This window comes from Neofelis nebulosa, chromosome 7, assembly GCF_028018385.1.
Source record: "Neofelis nebulosa isolate mNeoNeb1 chromosome 7, mNeoNeb1.pri, whole genome shotgun sequence".
In the NCBI taxonomy this organism is placed as follows: Eukaryota; Metazoa; Chordata; class Mammalia; order Carnivora; family Felidae; genus Neofelis; species Neofelis nebulosa.
Genome location: NC_080788.1, coordinates 135,943,222 through 135,966,666, shown reverse-complemented (window position 1 = coordinate 135,966,666; position 23,445 = coordinate 135,943,222). Strand labels below are relative to the sequence as shown.

The following is a 23,445-nucleotide window of genomic DNA, read 5'->3' as shown; positions in this document are numbered from 1 at the left end:
CTTCATCAGGGCTTTGTGGTTTTCAGCATAGAGATCTTACACATTAAAAAAAATTATAACTAAATATTTCATGGCTTTGGTATAGTATAAGTGGTTATTTTTTTTATTTTATTTATTTTATTTTATTATTTTTTAAATATGAAATTTATTGTCAAATTGGTTTCCATACAACACCCAGTGCTCATCCCAACAGGTGCCCTCCTCAATGCCCATCACCCTAAGGGGTTATTTTTAATATTTGAATTTCCAACTGTTGACTGCTGCTGTGTAGAAATATGATTGATTTTGTAGACTGACCAAGTGCCTTGCAATGTTGTTAAAGTCACTTATTGGATCAAGTAGCCTTTTGTATATTCTTTGATTTTTCTATGTGGAAAAACAGATGTAATTTTATTTCTTCCTTTCTAATATGTATTCATTTTATTTCTTTTTCTTTCCTTATTGTAAAGGCAGGACCTCCAGGACCATGTTGAATAAGAATGGTAAAAGGACATCTAGGCATTGTTTCCAACTTTAGGAGGGAAACATTCAATATCTCAACATTATGTATTATGTTAGGTATTTTGTAGATACCCTTTATCGTGTTAAGGAAGTTCTCTTCTTAATTTGCTGTGTTTTTGTGGTAAATTGGTGTTGCATTTTGTTAATGCTCTTCTGCATCTGTTGAGAAAATAAGGATTTTCTTGTTTAGTATGTTGATATGCTAGATTTCCTTGATTCATTTTTGAATTTTGCACTAGCCTTGTAATCCTAGGATAAACAACTCTTGGTCATGATGTATTATCCTTTTTATATATTGTTGGACTCATTTGGCTAGTAGGTTCTTGTGGTTATCAGTCTAGAGTTTTATTTTCTCCTAATGTCTTCATCTCCATTTGGTATCCAATAAAGCTATCACTATAAAATGAATTGCTTTGTTGTTGTGCATGCTGCTGATGAACGCCAGGGTGGTGCTCAACTTTAAGTGAAAAAGGACAGACAATGCAAGGCTTTGGGGAAGAGTCCAGGTAGCCCAGCACAGCTGGTAACATTCAGGAGTTCTTATGGAGCCTCAGATGCTTTAGAGTCTTTATCACCCTGGGGAATGTCTTCATGAGGCCCTGCAGGATCAAGCTTTTTGGCTCTTGAGCCCCAGATATGGAACTAGAAACACACCTGCCCAGATGCTGTGTCTCCATCCCTCCATTCCTGATGACTTCAAGAATGTTTTTGACTGGGAAACCACTGACCTTCCCAGAAAGCCCAAGCTCATGGTGGGTTGGAAAATATTTGCCAAGAGGCACAAGGTTTCCTAGCCACATTATTCTTCTTTCAAAGATATTTTCACTTTGGTCTCTGAATTAAAATGCTTTCTACTTAAGGATTTTCAGAAGGCTTAACTAAGGGGCTGTGATACCATTGCATTCCCCATAGATAAAAGAACCTGTCTAAATCATTTTATTGCATTGGAAGTCAAGCTTTCACTAGAAACCTGTTTCTGGATATTTCTTGGTTTATTTTATTTTATTTTATTTTTTTCTTGGTTTATTTTTAATAGTTGCCCTTTTGGTTCAAATTATACAGATTTTTAAAAATCCTTTTTATCCAGGAATCTGGGCAGAAAGGTTGGCTTTTAAGTTTTGATGCATGCTCTTTATTGGACAGCGTTTATGAATAGTGAACAGGTTCATTGTTTCTGGGTCAGACAGCAGTGCTGGGACCAGCAAGGGGCCCTGTGTCCAAATCCCCCCACCCCTCCCTCTCCGGATGGGCTCTGCTTGGCAACTTGGTGCAGCTGAGGTCATCTCCTGGACTTTAAGGGTGAAGATTCCCATGGAAACAGATGTAGAACAGTCAAGTCAGCAGGGGCAGGTGAGATTGCCAAGAAATTCCGCCTGGTCTTGAAGCCCTCTGTTAAATAAAGTAACTTTGGGGGCTATTGGTTGTAAAATTACCATAGCAATGGTGATACTATAACCAAGTTCTGAAAGCTTGGGTTTCTGGGTCTTCTTTTCAAGAGGGTGACTTCAAGGTTGAAAAAACACGCGCCTCATTCTAGAAACACGGCACTTTGCATAGAAGTTTCTTTGAAAGGGAGTCCTGGTTTAATTGCCAAAATGAAATGCAGGTGGTCACTGCCTGAAATCCCACAGTGCTGTGTGTTTGTTTGTTGGGGTTTTTGAAATCTCGGCCTGCAGGTAAACCTGGTGGGAAGGAAAAGTAAGTACATAGGCTGTTAGAACTAAATAACACTGAACATAAAGCTGACTTCTAAAAACAGAAATAAACAAATACATACACACATAAAATGAGGAAGAGTCTCTCCGATATTATGGAAGGAATTTTGTAGTATTGATACTCTCTTTTCATTAAATGTTTGGTGAGCTTCTCCAGGCCAGTGAAGATATCTGGGTCTGGAGTTTTCTTTGTGAGAAAGCTTTTAACCACAAATTCAGTTTCCTTAATAGATGTGGGAACATTCGCATCTTCTAGTTTTTCTCAAGTGTGTTTTGGCAGTTTGTATCTTTGTAGGAACTTTTCCGTTTCATCTACATTTTTGAATTTATGACACAGCAAGTAGAATAGACAGTCCCCAGTGAGGTTCCCTATTTCACCTCTAATATGAGTTATTTGCACCTTTTTTTCTTCTTGATTAGTCTGGCAGTTTCCTCAATTTTATAGACCCTTGCAAATAAACATCTTTTGATTTCACTGATTGAGAATATTAGTTTTCTGGGGGTTTTGTTTTGTTTTGTTTTGTTGATTTTTTTGGCCTTCATTTCATTGAACCTCACTCTTTATCTTATTCTTCTATTTGCTTTTGGTTTAATTTGCCCCCTTTTCCCTAGTTTCTTAATTTGGGAACCTGTAGATTAGGGGTCGGCAAACTACACTTTTGGCCTGTAGCCTGTGATTGTACACAAAGTTTTATTGGTACACAGCCGTGTTCATCAATTTATGTGTTTGCTGGGGCTGCTTTTGTATTACCATGCCACAGTTAGTGTTGTGACAGAGACCATATGGCCCACGAAGCCCAAAATATTTACTATTTGACTCTGTATAAGGCCTTGACTGTCTTTCAACCCGAGCTTCAGATCATTGATTTGAGGTATTTCTTTTATCCAATATAAATATTTTACTGCTATATATTTCTCTCTAGCACTGCTTTCGCTGCGTCTCGTAAATTTCGATGTGGTGTGTTTTCATTTTCTCTCAGTTAGAAATACTTTCTCATTTGCCCTCCTGCTTTCTCTTTGACCTGTGATTATTTAGAAGTACGTTGTAAGATGTCCAAATACTTGGAGATTTTCCAGATATCTTTCTGTTATCTATTTTTTCCAGATTAATTCTGTGTTCTGAGAACATATTTCATATGATAATTTGTTAAGATGTCCGGTATGGCTCATCTGGGGAATCTTGCACGCACACGTGAAAAAAATCTTCTGCGATTCTCAGCTGGAATGCTCTATAAATGTTGGTTAGGTCAGTTGGTTTGATAGCATTCAGCTTTTCTATATTCGTACTGATTTTTGTCAGTTACTGAGAGAGGAGTTTTGAAATATCCAAGTATAATTGTGGATTTTTGGATTTCTTTTTTCAGTTTTATCAGCCTTTGATTCATGTACTTTGAAGCTCTTGTTAAACATGTACACATTTGGAGTTGTTGCAGCTTTTTAGCAAATTGATCCCTTTATCATATGCATTGCTGCTCTTTATTCCTGATATTACCTTGATCTGAAATCGTCTTTGTCAGGTATTGATATAGCCACTACAGCTGTCTCTGAATTAGTATTTGCATAATGTATCTTTCTTTTTTTCATTCTCTTGCCTGTTTTTCCCAAGGCAACCATTAGAACACATTGACCAACAGAATGAAAGCGCACAAATGAATTTTAAAATAAAATCAAGGCGTCAGTAAATAAGATCAAACACAAAAGTACTGATACCTCCCCCCGAGAATCCAATCAGATGGAGGAAGGCAGAAATTTAAATCAGAGAGCAGAGCATGTGAGGAGGGAATTAACCATAGCGCAACAAGATAGGATGAAAAATTGCTCAGGTTACTAGTGTAACGGAGGAACTGGAGCTGTAGGAAGGACTCCATGGAAAACAACCAGCTAGTCTGGCAAAAATAAACATTCAAGCACTGGAATAGCTATGGTGCTATCCCATAGCTATCCCATAGTGATGGGATGCCATCGCCTTGGTCACTTATCTAGTGGACACATCTTCTTTACCCAAAGTAACTAGGGTTTGAACAGCCGGATATCCCTCTTTTCTATAACTCTTAATGCAGTTCTACTGTTGTTCCCACTGGATTCTTGAATAGCGTGTGAGACCGATGTGAGGGCACATCAACGACCTGACTAGGTTTGTGTGGAGCTTTGTCACTGAACCTCTTCGACTTCCAGTTCTGGATTTACCAGCTAACCCTGCATTGCATGGCTTCTTGGCTGTTTGATATACATCTTTCACTACATTAACCACATTGCAGGTGGGATTAATATTTCCTGTGTGTTTAGGATGAGCGGGATTAGTATTACCACCAGAAGCGTGTGCTGGTTAATAAACATGTGGGAAGAGATGCAGTTGCTATAAATCCAACCTAATTGGATTTATAATAGATAATAATTGGATGTTACTGTTAATAAAGAATTAAATCCAGAGGCGCCTGGGTGGCTCAATCGGTTAAGCATCCAACTTCCGCTCAGGTCATGATCTCGCAGTTCCTGAGTTCCAGCCCCATGCAGGGCTCTGTGCTGACAGCTCAGAGGCTGGAGCCTGCTTCCAATTCTAGGTCTTCCTTTTTCTCTGCCTCTCCTCTGCTCTTGCGCTGCCTCTCTCTCTCTCTCTGCCTCTCTCTCTCTCAAAAATAAATAAACATTTACAAAAAATTTTTTAAAAAGAATTAAATCCACACTTTTCCTTATATTCAATCACTCCATGTGCCATTATAGGAACCATACCATTTCTGTCTTTAGTCAGAACTTGTAAAGAGTTATCCAAGACGTGGGGATCCCCAGGGCTCTTCATATTTTAAAAGTCAAAGATGGTTATGAACATACCAACTCTGAACCAGTCCCACGGAGGGCCAGTTAAGTCATCCATCCAAAGATTGACTTCTCTGGGTCAGCCAGTCACGTGGGAAGCTCCTTTTGTAGAAACATACATGATGTTTTCTCACACCATTATCTTTCTCAAAGTCCGGGAATTGCTTGATGGAAAATAGTGACAGCAAGAAGCACAAATATCATCTGATCTATTTGGGCACACTAGCTACTTCAGCAGCCACTGCACAGACCCAACTAGATGCCTGGGTGTACATGAAAACCCATTCAGCTGTCATTTGGGTCAGGCATATTTTTCACGAGTGCACCCTGGTTTTAGCCTCAGCCTTGGCCCATGTCACAAGAGCTCCCAGGCTGAGTTCACCACCCATGGCTTCCCCATCAATGCTTTTATATTTATATTTTTATATATACTTTTATATTTAAAGTGGATCTCTTATAGATAGCATATTCAGTCTTGATTTTTACATCTTGTCTGGAAATCTTTTGACTGGTATTTTTAGATCATTTACATTTAATGTAATTGTTGATATGGTTGTTTTGAAATTTATCATCAGGGTATTTTCTATTCCTTCTGTTTTCTTTTTTCTCTCATGAACCAGTGAATTTTAATATTAGTTACTTAATAGTTAATTTAATAACTAATACTTAATATTAGTTATTAATTTCATCCACGACAACAGAATCATAAGCCCTGTCCCCAGCTAAATCTGCCCCTACCACCCCCCTTTAAAAGATAAGCCCCTGGGATCTGGGCCCCAGTGGGGTCAGTGTCCCTCATGTGAGAGAAGTTGTAATTCTGAAGAAAATGACCACCAGAGTAGGAAGAGCTTTTAGCCCAAAGGGAAGCCAGAGGGCACAAGTCCAGCCACCCTCAGGGACCAGGAGCCTGTCCCAGGCAGACAGAAATTTTTGCGTGGGATGAGGCTCTGTGCTGAGCCTGAGGTACTGGTGAATGGACTTGCCAGTGAGAACAGAAACTCAATAGTGAAAGCCACAGGGGGGAAGAAGTGGCCAGCATTTGTGTTGCCATTGTGTGACTCTGCCCCTCACCCCACAGGAGGAGGGGGCAGGTGTCTGTGGTGGCCAGACCCTGAGCTCGTGAGTGGATCAGCAGCCAGGAACGGAACCAAGAAAGGGTCGGCGGGCAGGAAACGGGAAACAGGATGTGCAGACCACCAGCCTGGGGAAAGTACACTGTGTGAGGCAGAAAGTTCTATCCCTGCCCCTCCACACTCCCTCCACGCTGACAATGTGGAGCCTGATGTGGGGCTCAAACCCATGAACCATGAGATCATGACCTGAGCCAAAGTCAGACACTTAATTGACTGAGCCACCCAGACACCCCTCTTCTGTTCTACTTTTCTTTCTCTGTCTTCATTTATATTAATTATGTTTTATTCTATTTATCTCTACTATCGACTTATTATTTATACCTTAAATTATTTTTTTGTGTGTTGGCCCTAGGGGTTACACTATATATATATATATATATATATATATATATATACACACACACACATATATATACACATAAAGAATATATATATATTCTTTATGTGTATATATGTGTGTGTGTGTATATATATATATATACATGTACATATGTACATATACATATGTACATATACATATGTATATACATACATACATATATATACATATATATGTATTATATATATACATTATATATATACTTTATATATATACATGTGTGTGTGTGTGTGTGTGTAGATATATATATATATACACACACACACACACGTATATATATAAAGTTTATTTTGAGAAAGAGCAAACTGGGGAGGGACAGAGAGAAAGAGGGAGAGAGAGAATCCTAAGCAGGCTCAGCACTGTCTGTGCAGAGCCCGACGCGGGGCTCAAACCCACAAACTGTGAGGTCATGACCTGAGCCAAAGTTGGATGCTTAACCAACCGAGCCACCCAGGTGCCCCTACACTATATATTTTAATTAATCATGGTCTGCTTTAAAATAATAGTATACCACTTCACATGAAGTGCCATCATTTGCTTTTTACCAAGCCACAACAGCTCTTATAGAAAAATTATGATCTAAAATATTATGTGGATTTATGGTTGTGGTAGTAAGACCACTTCATAATTCTTTTTTTAAATTTATTTAATCATCAAAATGTCTGTAGGAAAAGCATGGGAAACCTTATATTTAAATGCAGTCAAAGCGATTGGGAAATGAGTAATAATGTTGTTGGTCATGTGTATATAGCCTTAAATTTCACCAACTCGGCACACACAAAAAATAGCTAATTATTTGCCTTTTGTTTTCAAACAGATATCGCAGCTGTAGAAGAATGGTTAGTAAGGATCACATTACAACACGGATTACATATTTATACCACTGAAGGAACACTATTGGATAATGTCCGAGGTAAATGCCAACAGATAAAAGTAAAATGGAATTCATAATATTCTTTCAACAAAGGTTGTAACCTACTATATGCCAGACTCCGTGCTAAGTTCTAGCGATAAAAAAGAGAGAGAGATGATCATTACCCTTGAGGGGCTCCCATACTGATGAGGAAAACAAATAATTAAATACACCTCTAATGGTTAATAGAGGTCTGCAAAGAGCGCTATAGAAATATGGAAATATATCTTTTTTCTATAATCATATGGAGGTCATGATAAATAATGGCTTTATAAAGTTGGTTTTTGCACATTCTATGAACATGTTACAAAAGATACTGTTCATTGCATTTCGGTTTCCTTTATGATGACCATCAGCAAAAATATTTGCTCATTCTTTGTAGGAACATTTACATTTTTTCATGAAAAATTGGTTCTTTTAAGGTTATGAATACTGAGTGATATAATTGTCTAGGCTTCTCTTTTCCAATTGTCTGACTTATAGTCCAATTTTTGATCATCCATAGCATTAAATTGTATTTTTTTAAGTCCTCATTCCTGGATCTTGTATTTATCTTTACTTTCCTCGCCTTCCCTTTTTTTTAAAATTTAAATTGCGGTTATTTAACATACAGTGTAATATTAGTTTCAGATGCTTTTTACTTTTATTCTTTTACTCCCACTCTGATAATGGTGCTATGTAGAATGCAGAATAAAGATAAATAAATAATACATCTTATGGAAAGTAGTAGCTTTAGGAAAGTGGGTAGCTTTAAGAAAAGTAATGATGTCCCACCCAACCTTATGTCAATTAAAATCTGACCTCTAAGGGTGCCTGGATAACTCAGTGGATTAAGCATCTGACTCTTGATTTTGGCTCAGGTCATGATCTCGTGGTTCATGGGTTCAAGCCCCACTTCAGGTTCTGTGATTACAGTGCAGAGCCTTCTTGGGATTCTTTCTCTCTCCCTCTCTCTCTGCCTCTCCCCCCCCGCCCCAAATAAATAAATAAACATAAAATAAAATAAAATCTGAGCTCTAGAAGTGGAGCCAGCCATCTGAAATTAAAAAGAAAAAAAAAATCCCCCCAGGTGATTCTGACGTGCAGAGGATTGAGAACTGGTCTAGAACAAAGGTTGCATGTGTGCAAAAGACAGATCTATTTAATGTAGCATTATTTGTAATAGAAATGAGAAACAACTTAAATGTCCATCAATAGGGGAAAAGACAGATACCTGTAGAATTTTCTGTTAAAATGAAGGAAATAGACCCATTTATATCATCAAGAACAGAACTCAAAAGCATTGAATGAAAATTCAAGTTTCAGAATAGAATAGGAGAACATTTACTCAAAATTTAGAAAACACATAACAATGCTATGTACCATTGATGGGTACATATATATTGTAGTAAAAATGTAAAAACATGGGATTAGAATTATACACAGCAATTTCATGATAGTGGTTGCATTTGGGGAAAATTTGGAAATGGAGCCACAAAGGGAGCAGAGATATCTTCAATCATTCTATATTGTTTTATTTCTTTAACCGAAACTAAAATACCTGGAAAATGACAAAATGTTGTGCTTTATTATTTTGTCATAGCGTCCAGGTTTTTTTTTTTTTTAATGTTTATTTATTTTTGATACAGAGAGAGACAGAGCATGAATGGGGGAGGGTCAGAGAGAGGGAGACACAGAATCTGAAACAGGCTCCAGGCTCTGAGCTGTCAGCACGGAGCCCGACGCGGGGCTCGAACTCACGGACCGCGAGATCATGACCTGAGCCGAAGTCGGCCGCTTAACCGACTGAGCCACCCAGGTGCCCCGCGTCCAGGTTTTTAAAAAATAGTCAATTATTGGGGCGCCTGGGTGGCTCAGTCGGTTAAGCGTCTGACTTCGGCTCAGGTCACGATCTCGTGGTTCTTGAGTTCGGGCCCCGCGTCGGGCTCCGTGCTGACAGCTCAGAGCCTGGAGCCTGCTTCAGATTCTGTGTCTCCCTCTCTCTCTGCCCTTCCCCCACTGATGCTCTGTCTCTCAAAAATAATAAACATTAAAAAGATTTTTTTAATAGTTATTCAATAGCAATCGCAAGCCTTTGAGATGGATATTTTGAAGTCCTGTGCTAGCTACCTTTAAGTACTGAAGTAACAGTCCATAATTATTTCAGTTTTCAAAATATTTTTGAAATCTGAATCACAACACATTGAAATGCACCCGGGTTATTATCTACTGCATTTATTTATTTATTTATTTATTTATTTTAATTTTTTTTTTAATTTTTGGGACAGAGAGAGACAGAGCATGAACGGGGGAGGGGCAGAGAGAGAGGGAGACACAGAATCGGAAACAGGCTCCAGGCTCCGAGCCATCGGCCCAGAGCCTGACGCGGGGCTCGAACTCACGGACCGGACCGCGAGATCGTGACCTGGCTGAAGTCGGACGCTTAACCGACTGCGCCACCCAGGCGCCCCTCTACTGCATTTAAATGTTAGCGTACACTTCATTTAGAACGTATAGAGGTAACGTGGTAGCAAAGAGTTCTACAAATGAGTTGATCTTAAAGGTTCCAGATGCAGAAATGAGATTCATGTGTTTGAGGAAGGGAAAGGAGGCCTGTGATGTGGAAGCAGAGTAAACGACAGGCAGAGTGGCTTATGATACGTTTGGAGAGGCCAGCAGGGAGCATGGTAATAAGTGCAGGTGTTATTCTAAGGAAGAGCCTTTGGAGCGTTTGAAGCTGCAGAGGGATCCATTCTGACTCATGCTTTCTAAGTGGGTCACCTTGGCTGCTGTGTGAAGACACTCAGAGAAGGATGGCAAGAAGGGCATAGAGGAGATTGGCTGACAGCTGTTGCCCTGGTCCACACGGGAGGTGGGCCGGGGCACATGGGCCGGGGGGGTGGAGATGGTGAGAAATAAGAATCTTGAGAATGTGTTTCGGAAGTAGAGCTGGTAGGAGTTCCTTCCTGGTGGACGAGGGATAAGGCAGACAGGAATCAGAATGAATCCTAGATTTCTTATTGAGCAGTCAAATGGGTGATGGTCTCATTGACTGAAATGCTGGAGACATGGGGAGAAAGCATTGAGAAGGGGCAATTAAGGGTTAAAGTTAGGGCTAGAGTAGGAACTCTTTACTCACTACTAACTCCAAATCCACCCCCTAGACCCCTCCACTAACACTGTTCCTAATCACAATCCCTGGTTCCCTTTCATAAGGGTTCCTTTTCTGTCTCCTCCTTGACTTCTCAATAGTAGTCAAGACTTATAACCACTCCCTCATTCTTAAAACATTTAAAATATAGTATCTGACTCTAGGGAGCTTGTACATCGAGGTGTTTTCATTTTGATGTGATCATGTCCCAGCAACAAGGTCCAGTCTCTCTGTCCTGTAAGATCTGGTTATTAATTGCCTGCACGGACATGCTGTCACCCTGGAGAGTCAGCTGCCACACCCCAAATGCCTTTGAGTTTCAGAGTGAATAACATTGGTTTATAAGTTCTATCTCTTTCTGTTCTAAGCTACACTGTATCAACCCAGATGGAAATCTACCTCCATTTCTTGCTTTTGCAGGAAGTGGAAAATGTATCACTTAAAGTCTTTGGGCTTTGCCGCAGATTTGGGGGAAATGGTAAAGATCTACATTGTAGAAATGTAAACAGCTAAAGAATCAATTATTAGATATCTCCTTATTTTATTATTTTAATGGTTTTTTTTTTCATTTTTGAGACAGAGAGAGACAGAGCATGAGCAGGGGAGGGGCAGAAAGAGAGGGAGATACAGAATCCGAAGCAGGTTCCAGGCTCTGAGCTGTCAGCACAGAGCCCGACATGGGGCTTGAACCTACCACTAGATCATGACCTGAGCCAAAGTCGGACACTCAACCGACTGAGCCACCCAGGCGCCCCTAGATACTTCTTTTTAGAAATCCCTTGGCTGTTTTTGAAATTCAGACAGCAGTATTCTGTCAAATTGCCCTGGCTTGCTTTTTGTACTCCCTTTTCTCATTTTTCAGAGGAAAAAAAAATTCCCCTATTTTCTTATCATTAAAATTTGACTTCATCCAGCCCCAATGCTTTGCATATCCAAGAATAGATTGCCAGGTTGAGGGGTGGACCTGTACCCCTCTCATTGGTTTTTCCTTGTAATCCCAGCCCAGCTTCTGTGTCTCTTCTGGAAATCCCCCAGTGTCTCGGCCCCTAATGATACCTTTCCCCATCTACTGGTATTCTGGATTTATTCCCATTGTTCTATATCTGCTGCCGTTTCTGTGGAATCGGAGGAAGAGAACAAAAAGTAAATGTGTGGTGTGGGCTTTTGAAGCAGGAGCTGTTCTCCATCGTAAGTGTCCTATGACCCAGCAATTCCATTTCTAGGGAGAGATCCTGCGGCCAGTCCTCGTCCCCAGAGGTGACCAAAGCAGTGTCTGCCATCCCACACGTTCTTCTGCAGTGTGACTGTGCCAGGCCCCCATGAAGGGCACTTAGCCTTCATTCCTTCTACTCTGGAAAATAAGAATCAACCTTTTTTTTTTTTTTTTTTTAGCTGATGAAGGGTGAGGTAATACACCCGCTTTTTGGAAAATGAAATAGGCCCTCTACATAGTGCTTTAAAAATCCTTAAACGGGGCACTTGTGATGAGCACCAGGTGTTGTGTGTAGGTGTTGAATTGCTAAATTCTACACCTGAAACTAATATTATCCTGTTTGTTAACTAATTTGAATTTAAATAAAAACTTGGGGGAAATTAAAAATTAAAAAAACCTTTAAAGGAAAGCAGTAACGTCCCCTATTCAAGCCTGCAGCCACGATTTATAAACACCTAAATTTGATTTCCACAGAACCTATTCTTCAGGGGGATCTCGGGGCCAAAATGACAAAAAATGATATCAGCAAAGTGTATCAGCACGTGATGGATCTCAAAGTGGCAAAATGCCCCTGTGCTAACGATGTAGCGTTACTTGGCTTCATTTTGAATGAAACCTACAACGGTAAGTCCGTGGCTGTGTTGAAAGTTGGGTGTGGGTTTTGTGTTTTATAACAGCAGTGTTTAACTGGCAGTGCGAGTTAGACTCAACGGAGTAAAAACGTCTCCTAAAACTACCTGCGAATTTACTCTTTGTCACTTCCCCTTGTCAACTTGCAAGTGTGATCAACTACTTTTACTCTGTGACTTTTGGTCATGTTCATCGTGACTGTAGTGTCTCTCCTAATGTCACTTATCCCCTGATTTCTATTAATATGTTATTTCCTCTCAGAGGTGACTCCTTGTGTAAATGGGAATCATGTTCTAAGGCATCATAACATTACTTCATTTATTATGTAGGTGCCTTTAAATTCCTACTGTAGTATTTAAAAGCATCCTACTCTGTTTCAACTTTTTTTTTAATGTTTATTTTTGAGAGAGAGAGAATGAGTGGGGAAGGGGGCAGAAGGAGAGGGAGACACAGAATCCGAAGCAGGCTCTGAGCTGTCAGCACAGACCCCGACGTGGGGCTTGAACTCACGAGCTGTGAGATCATGACATGAACTGAAGTCGGACACTTAACCGACTGAGCCACCCAGGCATCCCATCATTTCAACTTCTAATGTATTATGACAGTTGTTTTTCCTAGATCATCGGTAACCTTCTAGTCCCCAAACCCAATGAATGAAAAGGAAAATAAAAGAATTAAAAGAAACAAAATATTACTACTCACAAATAATATGGGCACCCTAAAATCCAAACTAAAATCCTAGAATCCAACTCACCATCCATATGGATGACCGACGTAATACTCAACGGCCAGACCTCGTTTCCTCCAATGATCTTCCCCCATCGCACTTCTGTGGCCATATTCTGGACCTCATCATCTCCCCTAATGTTCTTACCTGTGGAGTCTGTACCATGAGCAACTCACACTGTCCACGCCCCCTCCCCTCACGTTCCTCTAGTGCCCCCACTCCGGCGCTCCTTTGATTTCACTGAGTGTCTTGTCCCCACCACCTTCTCCACTTCCCAACACCCTTGGTTTTCTCTCTCCCCTCCCCCATAATTTGCATAGCCCACCCTTACAGATCCTTCTGTAGCTTCCCTGCCCTGCTCTGTCTTCCATTCCCCGAGCAGTGCCAACCCCGGTTAAAACCACCTCTAGTCCTGCCCTGAGACAGCGGAATGTTGCTAGAGAAGACACTGCACGCCAGTCTCCCTTTTGCATTCCACCGACCGCTCTCACTTTAAATTCCCGATCACAAGTCTCAAGTGGGCCCTCAGCACCACCCAGAAACCCTGTCCCTCTTCGCTGGTATGTTTATTTTCCGATTCCGCCAAGTGGCCTTATCTCACACCTCTTCCCACACCTCAAACCCTCCACGTCACCCCCTTCCCCTTCCCACTCTCAGCTGTGCCTTTATCTAATATTTCATATAGAAAACCAAGATCGACCACAAGGCACTCCTTCGTCGTTGCACCTGCAAACCTGCCGTTCTACCCGCATTGGTGCTTGTGAGCCTTGCCTTCTCGCCTGTTGCGTTGCGAGAAGCATCTCTGCCCAGACTCCACCTGTCGGAGGCCACCACCCCCAACTCTTGTGTTCTGGATCCCGTTCCCTGCGACCATCCGAAGCACCTTGCTCCTGCTGCCTCTCTGCTGCAAATGCCACCTTTCCCTCTGCATCGTCTGCTCTCTCTCCTCGCTGGATTGGGTCCATTGGCGTACAGACAAACCCTCCTTTGTTTGGGAGCATCCTAGCTGTTTTTCTGTTCTCTTTCAAAGCAAAATTTGGGCAAAGAACTTATTGTAGATGGTGCTCCGTTGTCCCACCTCCCGCTTTGTCTTCATTCCACTAGAGATGAGAGATGAGTGTTTGGTGCCCGCCAGTCTTGTGAAACGTTTCTTCCCAAGACCATTCCTGATTTCCATATTGTCGGTTCCAGCCATCCGTTCTTCTTCTTTTTTTTAATGTTTATTTTTTATTTTTACTTTTTTACATTTATTTATTTTTGAGAAACAGAGTGAGACAAAGCGTGAGCAGAGGAGGGGCAGAGAGAGAAGGAGACACAGAATACAAAGTAGGCTTCAGGCTCTGAGCTGTCAGCACAGAGCCCGACGCGGGGCTCGAACCACAAACCGTGAGATCATGACCCGAGCCAAAGTCAGACGCTCAACCGACTGAGCCACCTAGGTGCCCCAATGTTTATTTATTTATGAGCGAGAAAGAGAGCACAAGCACAGAGCTTGACACGGGGTTCAAACTCACGAGCCGTGAGATCATGGCCTGAGCTGAAGCCGGACACTTAACCAACTGAGCCACCCAGGTGTCCCCAGCCGCCAGTTCTTTATCCTCATTCTACTTTCCTTCCCAGCAGCACTGGACACAGCTGGCCACTCTATCTTCAAAACACTTTATCCTCTTGGCTTTCTTGGTATCACCTTTGATTGCTTTTATCTGACCACATTGGTCATTCCTTAGTTTTCCAGACAGACTCCTCTTTGGTGTGTCCCCTCAAGTAGTTGTTAAACTCAGGGCTTTGTCCTTGACTCTCCTTTCTTAGGGAGCCACGTCTCTCTCTTTGAAAAACTTAACCCAGTCCTATGGTTTAAGTGCCATCTCCAGGCCAGTGATTCTCAAACCTATATTTCTGGTGCTGAGCGCTCCGTGGAGACCAAACTCCTCTATGCAATTGTCTATAGTTTACATTTCCTCCTGATGTCTACTGAGCATCTCAAATACAGTAACTCTGATCCAGAACTCTTGACTCATCTCCCTCTGAAATCTGTTCTTCTCCAGTATTCCTTATCCCAATTCATATGGAGTTGCTCCAAGCTAAAGTCTAGAACACATTCTTGACTGCCCTTACTCTCATGACATTCCAGGATGGTGCCGTACCCAGTGTGTATCCCCAGTGTGACCGCTTCTTTCCTCTGCTAAAGTCTTAAGTCAACGTTGGTTTTCCAAGAGACTAATTCATAGCTTCTTAAGTGGTCTCCCTATTTGTATTCTTGCCCCAGTACAACCCATCTTCCATACAGCCACCAGAGTGTGGTCTTCTCAAGTATAAACCAAATCACATCACTTCCCTGCCTCAGACATGCAGCGGCTTCCCTTATGGCCAGTAGAATAGAATCCAAACTCTTCACAATGGTCCACATCAGCTTCTGTAACCCTGGGGTACAGTCGTGGTGGTTTGTTATACAGAGTGGCTTTGTAACTTAATTTGAGCCTCAAAGTATTAACCAGAACAAGACATATTTTTTTCCTACTTACCCTTCTATTGAATATTTCTAAACTTTGCAGGGCCCTGGTCATGTGATATCATACTGGACACCGATGATCATCCCTACTTAGAATATAGGATAGTGTTATCTGTGGAACGAGACTTAGAGCTCAGAATGGCAACACACGTCATTAGCTTTTTCTCTCTCTGGAAAAAGTATATGGTGACAACACTTCCTGCTACAGCTTTCCCTACACAGAAAACAGCTGAGAGTGGAAATATACACTTCACCACATGAGTGGTCCTACATTCGTCTTTGGGAAACAGAGCACATGCATTAGATCATCAACTGTCTTCAGGCTCTCCCACCACCCTCAATAATTATGCCTGTTGACTAGATTTCAGGTTAATATTCCACATTTAAAGCAAAAGACTCTCAACACTCCTAGGTATGGCCAGAGAAAAGTGAGATCAAAGTATTTGCAGTGTGTTCTGTCTTCTTTCACAAGGTTCTCATGAGGCATAAGCAAATACTTTTTCTATTTTTTTAAAAATCACAAATGGTAAAGTAAATCAAACATAGTTTCTTCCTCTTGGAATTTTAACTTCCTTCTTGGAGTTTTAAAACTATTGACTAAGATTGTATTTCTGAACTAGGAATGTACTTACGCTTACAAAAATACCATCAGGGAAGAAAAAACCCTCTTCCCCTACTCTCTTATGTCTAGTGAATGAGGGCTGTGAATTAAATTAACAAAGGCAGATTATCAGGAAAAAAAAGGCACACATTTTAAATTAATATTTACGTTCACAGGAGCACCTGGGTGGCTCAGTCGGTTAAGCGACCAACTTTGGCTCAGGTCGTGATCTCGCGGTTCACAAGTTTGAGCCCCGTGTCGGGGGTCTGTGCTGGCAACTCAGAGCCTGGAGCCTGCTTCAGATCCTGCTGTCTCCCTCTCTTTCTTCCCCTCCCCCCTCACACTCTGTCTGTCTGTCTGTCTCTTTCTCTCTCTCTCTCTCTCTCTCTCAAAAATAAACATTAAAAAATATTTACATCCACAGAGTTAACTTAAAAGCAGTGAAGCTCGGGGCGCCTGGGTGGCGCAGTCGGTTAAGCGTCCGACTTCAGCCAGGTCACGATCTCGCGGTCCGTGAGTTCGAGCCCCGCGTCAGGCTCTGGGCTGATGGCTCGGAGCCTGGAGCCTGTTTCCGATTCTGTGTGTCCCTCTCTCTCTGCCCCTCCCCCGTTCATGCTCTGTCTCTCTCTGTCCCAAAAATAAATAAAAAAAGCGTTGAAAAAAAAAAAAAAAAGCAGTGAAGCTCAAATAAGTGGTTAAACTTGGGGGCATATATACCATTTTAACAAAAGAAAGAAGGTTGGGCTTCAGGGGATGATAAAGTATGGGGAAGTGACTAGGAAAGATGTGAGGGGATTAATGAAAGAGAAGGGCTGTTCTGGTAAAGTATGTTTATGCAAACTTAGCATAGACTTCTCTTCCATCTTTGGTGAGAAGAGAGCTCTTCTCTTCCTGGCACAGGGGTGGGGAGGCATGTGTCCCAAAGAGAAAGTCATGCTCTGCTTGTAGCCAGGTAAGGGGAGGGCAGAGATCTCTTCCTGAATCTGTTGATTCTCAGTTGCCTTCAGCTCAAAGGAATCCTTAACCAGAGTGGCATGTTTTGGGGGGATGTATTCTGATCCCCTTCGATATAAAACAGAATCCTTAAAATTTAAATCAGACAGTTGGCTAAAATCCTATGTTAACCTGAAGTCGCTTCATCTTTCCAATGCTTAGGAAGTGAGATTCTAGCCGAGGGGAGGTGAGTTGAGGCAGGGCAGAGATTGGTTTGGGAGGTGGGGCAGATGTCAGTTCTGGCTGTGGCAGTCTGGGAACCATAGAAGTGGGTTACTCTCTTTGTAATCTTATCTAAACTGAATCTTCCTTTTTTCTCCTGTTAGGTATTTACATAGGCCTCAGTTTTTCTGGATTTTGGAATTACAGTGATACCACGTGGTATAACCTGACAGATACGATCTATTCCCAAGTTGGAGAAGGTAATTCCTCTAATGGTGACTTCATCTTCAGGATCCCATATATAGCAATACTTGATCAGTATGAATGAAATGAAATGTCTGTGCTGAGGAGCTCACCTTTTCCTTCCTTTTTAACCTGGTGTGATTTCTCCCCTTAGAACACACAAAGCTTTCAGTGGTGGATATGGTTTTAACCAATCACTTTTTAGTTATCCTCACCTCTCTGGGTCTTTTTGTAAGTGGAGATCTCCGTTATCCATCATCCTCTGTCTTAACGGTATGTGAATTGCTTTTAAATACATTCCTAGTTCGGGGCTCCTGGGTGGCTCAGTCGGTTGAGCGTCCGACTTCGGCTCAGATCATGATCTTGCGGTTTGTGAGTTCGAGCCCCACGTCGGGCTCTGTGCTGACAGCTCGGAGCCTGGAGCCTGCTTCGGATTCTGTGTCTCCTCCTCTCTCTGCCCCTCCCCTGCTCATGCTCTGTCTCTTAATAATAAATAAACGTTAAAAAAAATAAATAAATAAATACATCCCTAGTTCAGAAATACGATCGTAGTCATTAATTTAAAAACTGTAAGAGGAAAATTAAAAATTCCAAGTGGAAGAAACTATGTTTAATTTACTTTACCATTTGTGACTTAAAAAAAAAAAAAATAGAAGTATTTGCTAATGCCTCATGAGAACCTCCAAGAGGAAGAAACTATGTTTGATTTACTTTAATGTTTGTGATTTAAAAAAAAAATAGAAAAAAAATTTGCTAATGCCTCATGAGAACCTAGTAAAAGAAGATATAACACACTCCAAATACTTTGATCTCACCTTTTATCTAAATAAAGTAGACATACTTGATACTTGAGCTATGTGTGGTGTGTCTTAGAATTTAAATGCTTCTTCCTTTTAGAAAATGTAAAAGCAGAATACAATGGCTTTTTCCCTTGCCTCCTAGTGTTGACCATATCCTTTGGAAATGGTGCTAATTTTATTGCCACACAAGTTTATGTTTTAAACATGCACATATAGATTATTTATCTATTTATAGCTATGTATGTTCCCCAAATACTTAATGGTAATTTATACAGCTAAATATAGTATTACAAATGAACATAAGTCAAAAAGTTAGCACTGGGATCGAGTGGAGGGGCATATACATTTTGGTGAGGATACACAATACATATACCATGAAATTCTCAAACATGTCAATAAACATCTCTCAAAAACTACCACAACAGAAATAAGAGCAGTGACAGGGATTTTGAAACAGTGGAAAAAAAGATGAGAGAGTATAGAAGGGGTGATTGCTTTGGTTGAGAAGCAGGTATTTCTTACATGTGGGGATTATGAATATTCACAGCCTTCCCTCCTTCCTCACCATTTCTGAGGAAGTACCATTTGTTGCTGAAACCACCGACAGATCTGACCTTTTATGTGCTTACCGTGGAATTGTTGAAGTGGAGACTTGAAGAAGCCGGGCACAGTGACTTAACAGTCCAAAACATGGAGGATCGGGCACAGGTTGTGCAGTGAGGGCTGGCCCTGGGTGAGGCAGGAGAAACAGGGGACCGTGGAGGAAATAGTATGTTAAGGGATTTCCTAATCCCAGTGGATGGCAGATTTAGTACCTTTCTGTACCCTTCTAAACTCTTCCGTTTAAATCATTACGTGATTTAAAAAAACAAAAACAAAAACAAAAAACTCAGATCCTTTCTGTAATTAAGTCCAAGTACAAATAAATCAATAAAACAGCGAAACAAAGCAAAGACCAGAGAGGAAATCTCCAGGATATTATTTAAACTATGTTAGAGGCTGGTTTTGATGGGTGACACTCCTAACTGCTGGGATACAAAAAGCATCATTTCCTTTAGTATAATTCAAATTGCTGTGTTTTGTTATGCCTCCTGATACGCAAGCAAAAATTAAAGTGTTGTTGTTGTGTTTTTTTTTTTCTTGTAGTTTTCAAGGGCAGACTTTTGTGGTTTCGAAAGGGTAAGAAGCTTAAATTTTCCAGGGGTTGGTTAGAAGAGGAGTGTTTCCTTGATGACCCGAGGGATGAGGCACAAGATTAAGAATTCACAACACAGATCATTCCTGTTACTATGACATTATTTCCAGTTTGAACTTAAAGAAACTTACTTCCAGCAGACATTAAGCAATGATCTCCTTCCCTTTCAAAGGAAGAAGTGTATCTGCTTGTTTCATTGTTCATTGGCCTCCCCTCCCCCACTTCTTCTCCTGTTCTCTCCAGAACTGTTGTGGTTGTTCAGGTGTATTCTGCACAAAGGCACCCCCTTGAAAAGAGAGTTGGGGCTGAAATTTGGCTAACACTTTTCTCCCCAGTCCATCACCCCCGCCCCCCCTTGTGGGTCTCTGCCTGCCTGGAGAAAGGGGCACTTCCAATTTTCACAAAAGTGCCATTTAAGCCAGCCACAGCTCCGCTGCTGGCCTGTTAAGGGTGGGGTGGAGAAGGGATTCCATCTGTCTTTTCTTTCCTCTGTTATTACAAAGTCAAGTTTTGTGATTCAAGTAGGTCATTCCCATCAACATAAGCATGCTTGAGTTTGGAGCCCACCACAAAATTATGAGGATTCCTAGCCTATTGCCATGGCCCGTCCCCCTTCCATCCTCATGCAGGCCTGTGGGCACACACCCAGCTGTGCACACACACACACACACACACACACACACACACACTCGTTCTCACCATCTAGAAGGAAGGAGCACTTATGTCTCAGGACGCAAATGCAACAGATTCCTGCCACACTAACTGGAGGAAATGTAAAGCAGAGACCCAGGAAGGTCCGATGGGCAACACTGATGTACATTAGAAAGAACAGGGTGAAGTACCTGCTAAAATAGAATTCCGTACCCAGCACAACTCAGTCATTCAAGAACGAGCCGGAAGGAAAGAAAGTTGCACAGATAAGACATTAGCGGAGCTTGCTACCCAGAAACCCCCACGAAGGAGTGGAATACCAGAAATAGTGACAGACCTAAAACGTATGCTCTAAACTCTAACAGAGGAAGGAACTTCGTCTGTGAGCTCCACTCTGGGATCCGCGTCCAGCATGGTGCCTGCCACAAAGTAGGCACTTAGTAAATATTTGTTCAAAGAATGGAATTGGTGTAAAAAAAATGTACAGTTCCAAATTTTGTGTTTAATACTTGGGCGGAACCAAAACTCCAGATACTACAAGGAGGAAGGGAGATGATTTTCAGCGGATGACCAGCCTATTGTGAGACCCTCGTTTGGTGGGAGAATCAATATGGGGAATCGTTTTGGAATTTGATAGAAAAACGTATTCAGTTCAACACAAACCATACAGTTTAAGGGATAATTACCCAAAAAGAAAAGGAAATATGGCCACCAGAAGAAGGGAAGAAGATTAAGGACTAATCCATCAGTTCCCACAAAAAGCAAGAAAGGAGGAAAATAGGTGCAAAGATAGAAGAATGGAAAACCAACCATAAAGTGAGATGTTAGAAATCAATCCAAATATGTCAGCTAAAATTGAATCATACAAGAAGCAATAAAATAAAAAGACAGAGGGAACTATACCCTGAGCTCTTCTTACCCCTCGGCTCCCACTAACTTTCATCTCCGGTCCACCTGGCTGTCAACTCAGCAGTGTTGGGGATGCTGGACAGCTGGACTCAAAGCCCGAGCTTTGAGGAACCCCTCAAGCTTTGGGGAACCCCACTGAGGAGACCTGGCATGTCTTTCCTCTCATGGGTCAGGTGAGAACAAGGCATTTGGCGACCTGCAGGTAGAGGGCTAGAAGGTGGAGGCTCCTGGAGAGCGCTTGGCTTGCAGAAATCCAGGAATCCAGAGAAGGTTTCAGTCAACCTTGTGAGAGTGGCTGGCCTCCTGGAGAAAAAAAGCCCAGTGGGAAGGCTGGTTTCTCCCCGTGCCTGAGGTGAGCAGGGTGAAGGAGATGGAAACAGAGAAGCTTCTTTCTGGTTCTGAGGTGAGGGGGAATGGCAGCCCAGAGGTGGAGAGACCACTTGGCCTTCTGTTACTTCACAGTCTGAGATGCTTCCCAAACCAGACTTGAGTGCTCCCTTCAAAATACGTCTAAGCCAGCTCAGCAGGCAGAGAGCACAAAAGATCGTTAGAATCAGACCATACAGCAGAGTTGCTGATGGAGAAGGTGATAAATGAAGAAGAACAACAAAATGAATCGACTCATTTAACAAGTATCCAATGAGCGTCTGTTCTATGGCTGCTGTTCTTGGCACTGAGATATTAGCGAAAAGAAAAGACCAGCAGCTGGGGCGCCTGGGTGGCACAGTCGGTTAAGCGGCCGACTTCAGCCAGGTCACGATCTCGCGGTCCGTGAGTTCGAGCCCCGCGTCGGGCTCTGTGCTGACAGCTCGGAGCCTGGAGCCTGTTTCCGATTCTGTGTCTCCCTCTCTCTCTCTGCCCCTCCCCCGTTCATGCTCTGTCTCTCTCTGTCCCAAAAATTAAAAAAAAACGTTGAAAAAAAAAAAAAGAAAAAAAAAATATTAAGAAAAGACCAGCAGCATCTATTAGCTTAGAGTTTCAAGTGCCACATGAAAGTACTCTCTGGGATTAAATACCACACTGCAATTAAAAAATAGGATGAATTGGGGCACCTGAGTGGCTCCATTGGTTAAGCATCCGACTCTTGATTTTTGGCTCAAGTCATTAACTCACGGTTGGTGAGTTCAAGCCCCACCTTGGGCTCTGCACTGACAGCATGGAGCCTGCTTGGCATTCTCCCTCCCTCGGTCTCTGCTCCTTCTCTGCTTGTGCTCTCTCTCAAAATGAATCAGTAAACATTGTTTTTTTGTAATGGAATAAATTGAGGGATAGAAGAGCCACTGTTGAGGTGCAGATAAGCAGTGCTGAAGATGAAGAGGAAGAAACTTCTCAAACCAGGGAAGATGGGTAAAAATCACGGGGCAAAGATAGGCCTTTGAGGATAATCCAAGTCTAAGAGGTGAGAGAAGTTTGGGGAGGAATAAAAAAGGAACAGATGGAAGACAGGCAACAATAACACAAATAGCAGAAGAAAATTACACCAAGATTAAGAAAGATCCAAGGCTATCTATTGAAAAAAACCCACTATATCCTGGAAGAATTGAAAAAGATGTATGCTTGGGCATATCCTAATAATATTTCCGAATTTGACGATTAAGGGGAAAATACCACAACTTTCCAAACAGAAGAAACAAAAGCAAAATATACCTCACTGGCATTAGAGTTCACGTATACAGCAGTAGAAGCTGGAAAAGAGTAAAATACACATCTACAGACTATCAAGACAGAGGAACCAAAATCCAAAAATCCTTTTTCCAGTCAAGAGATTATTCATCTTTCCAATTAAGAAAGAATTTGGAAAGTGTATCACCCAGTTATTCCAGCTAAGGAAAATACTCAGGAGAGAACTTTAACAAAATAAACCAATGAGCACAGATGTTGGGGAGATAAAGAGAACAGGAAACAGTGATGAGCAGTGCTGAGCTGTTTCTCTCGTTTTACCTAATATCTATGTTTTCTGTCTGTGTAAATCAAAATGGAGTGCTTGACGAAGATCTTGAAACAGAGAGAACATGTTGCAAGGGAAATTAGAATTTTCAACATCTAGAAATGACTATTTTCAAACAGTAATACATTCCCATAATTAAAAACCAAAACAGTTACATAAAGCTCTACATTAAAAAGTCCCACTTGTGGGGCGCCTGGGTGGCGCAGTCGGTTAAGCGTCCGACTTCAGCCAGGTCACGATCTCGCGGTCCGTGAGTTCGAGCCCCGCGTCAGGCTCTGG

At 41.7% G+C, this 23,445-nt stretch overlaps 1 protein-coding gene and 1 long non-coding RNA gene across 4 annotated transcripts in view; one reads left to right on the top strand and one right to left on the bottom strand.

Annotated features, from left to right (window-relative positions):
* CATSPERB (cation channel sperm associated auxiliary subunit beta) overlaps window positions 1–23,445 on the top strand; it is a 105,840-nt gene that overhangs the window by 17,781 nt on the left and 64,614 nt on the right. For all 3 annotated transcript variants that reach the window (XM_058740042.1, XM_058740040.1, XM_058740041.1), the window contains 5 exons: window positions 7,360–7,455; window positions 12,273–12,422; window positions 17,585–17,680; window positions 17,818–17,936; window positions 19,610–19,642. In XM_058740042.1, the coding sequence (XP_058596025.1) occupies window positions 7,360–7,455; window positions 12,273–12,422; window positions 17,585–17,680; window positions 17,818–17,936; window positions 19,610–19,642 (494 nt within the window). The remainder of the gene's footprint in view (window positions 1–7,359; window positions 7,456–12,272; window positions 12,423–17,584; window positions 17,681–17,817; window positions 17,937–19,609; window positions 19,643–23,445) is intronic.
* Window positions 1,606–13,480, bottom strand: LOC131517650 (uncharacterized). Its single transcript, XR_009264728.1, has 2 exons — window positions 13,183–13,480; window positions 1,606–2,183 (listed from the first exon to the last, which is right to left on the bottom strand). It is a non-coding gene; the product is annotated as an uncharacterized LOC131517650 (long non-coding RNA).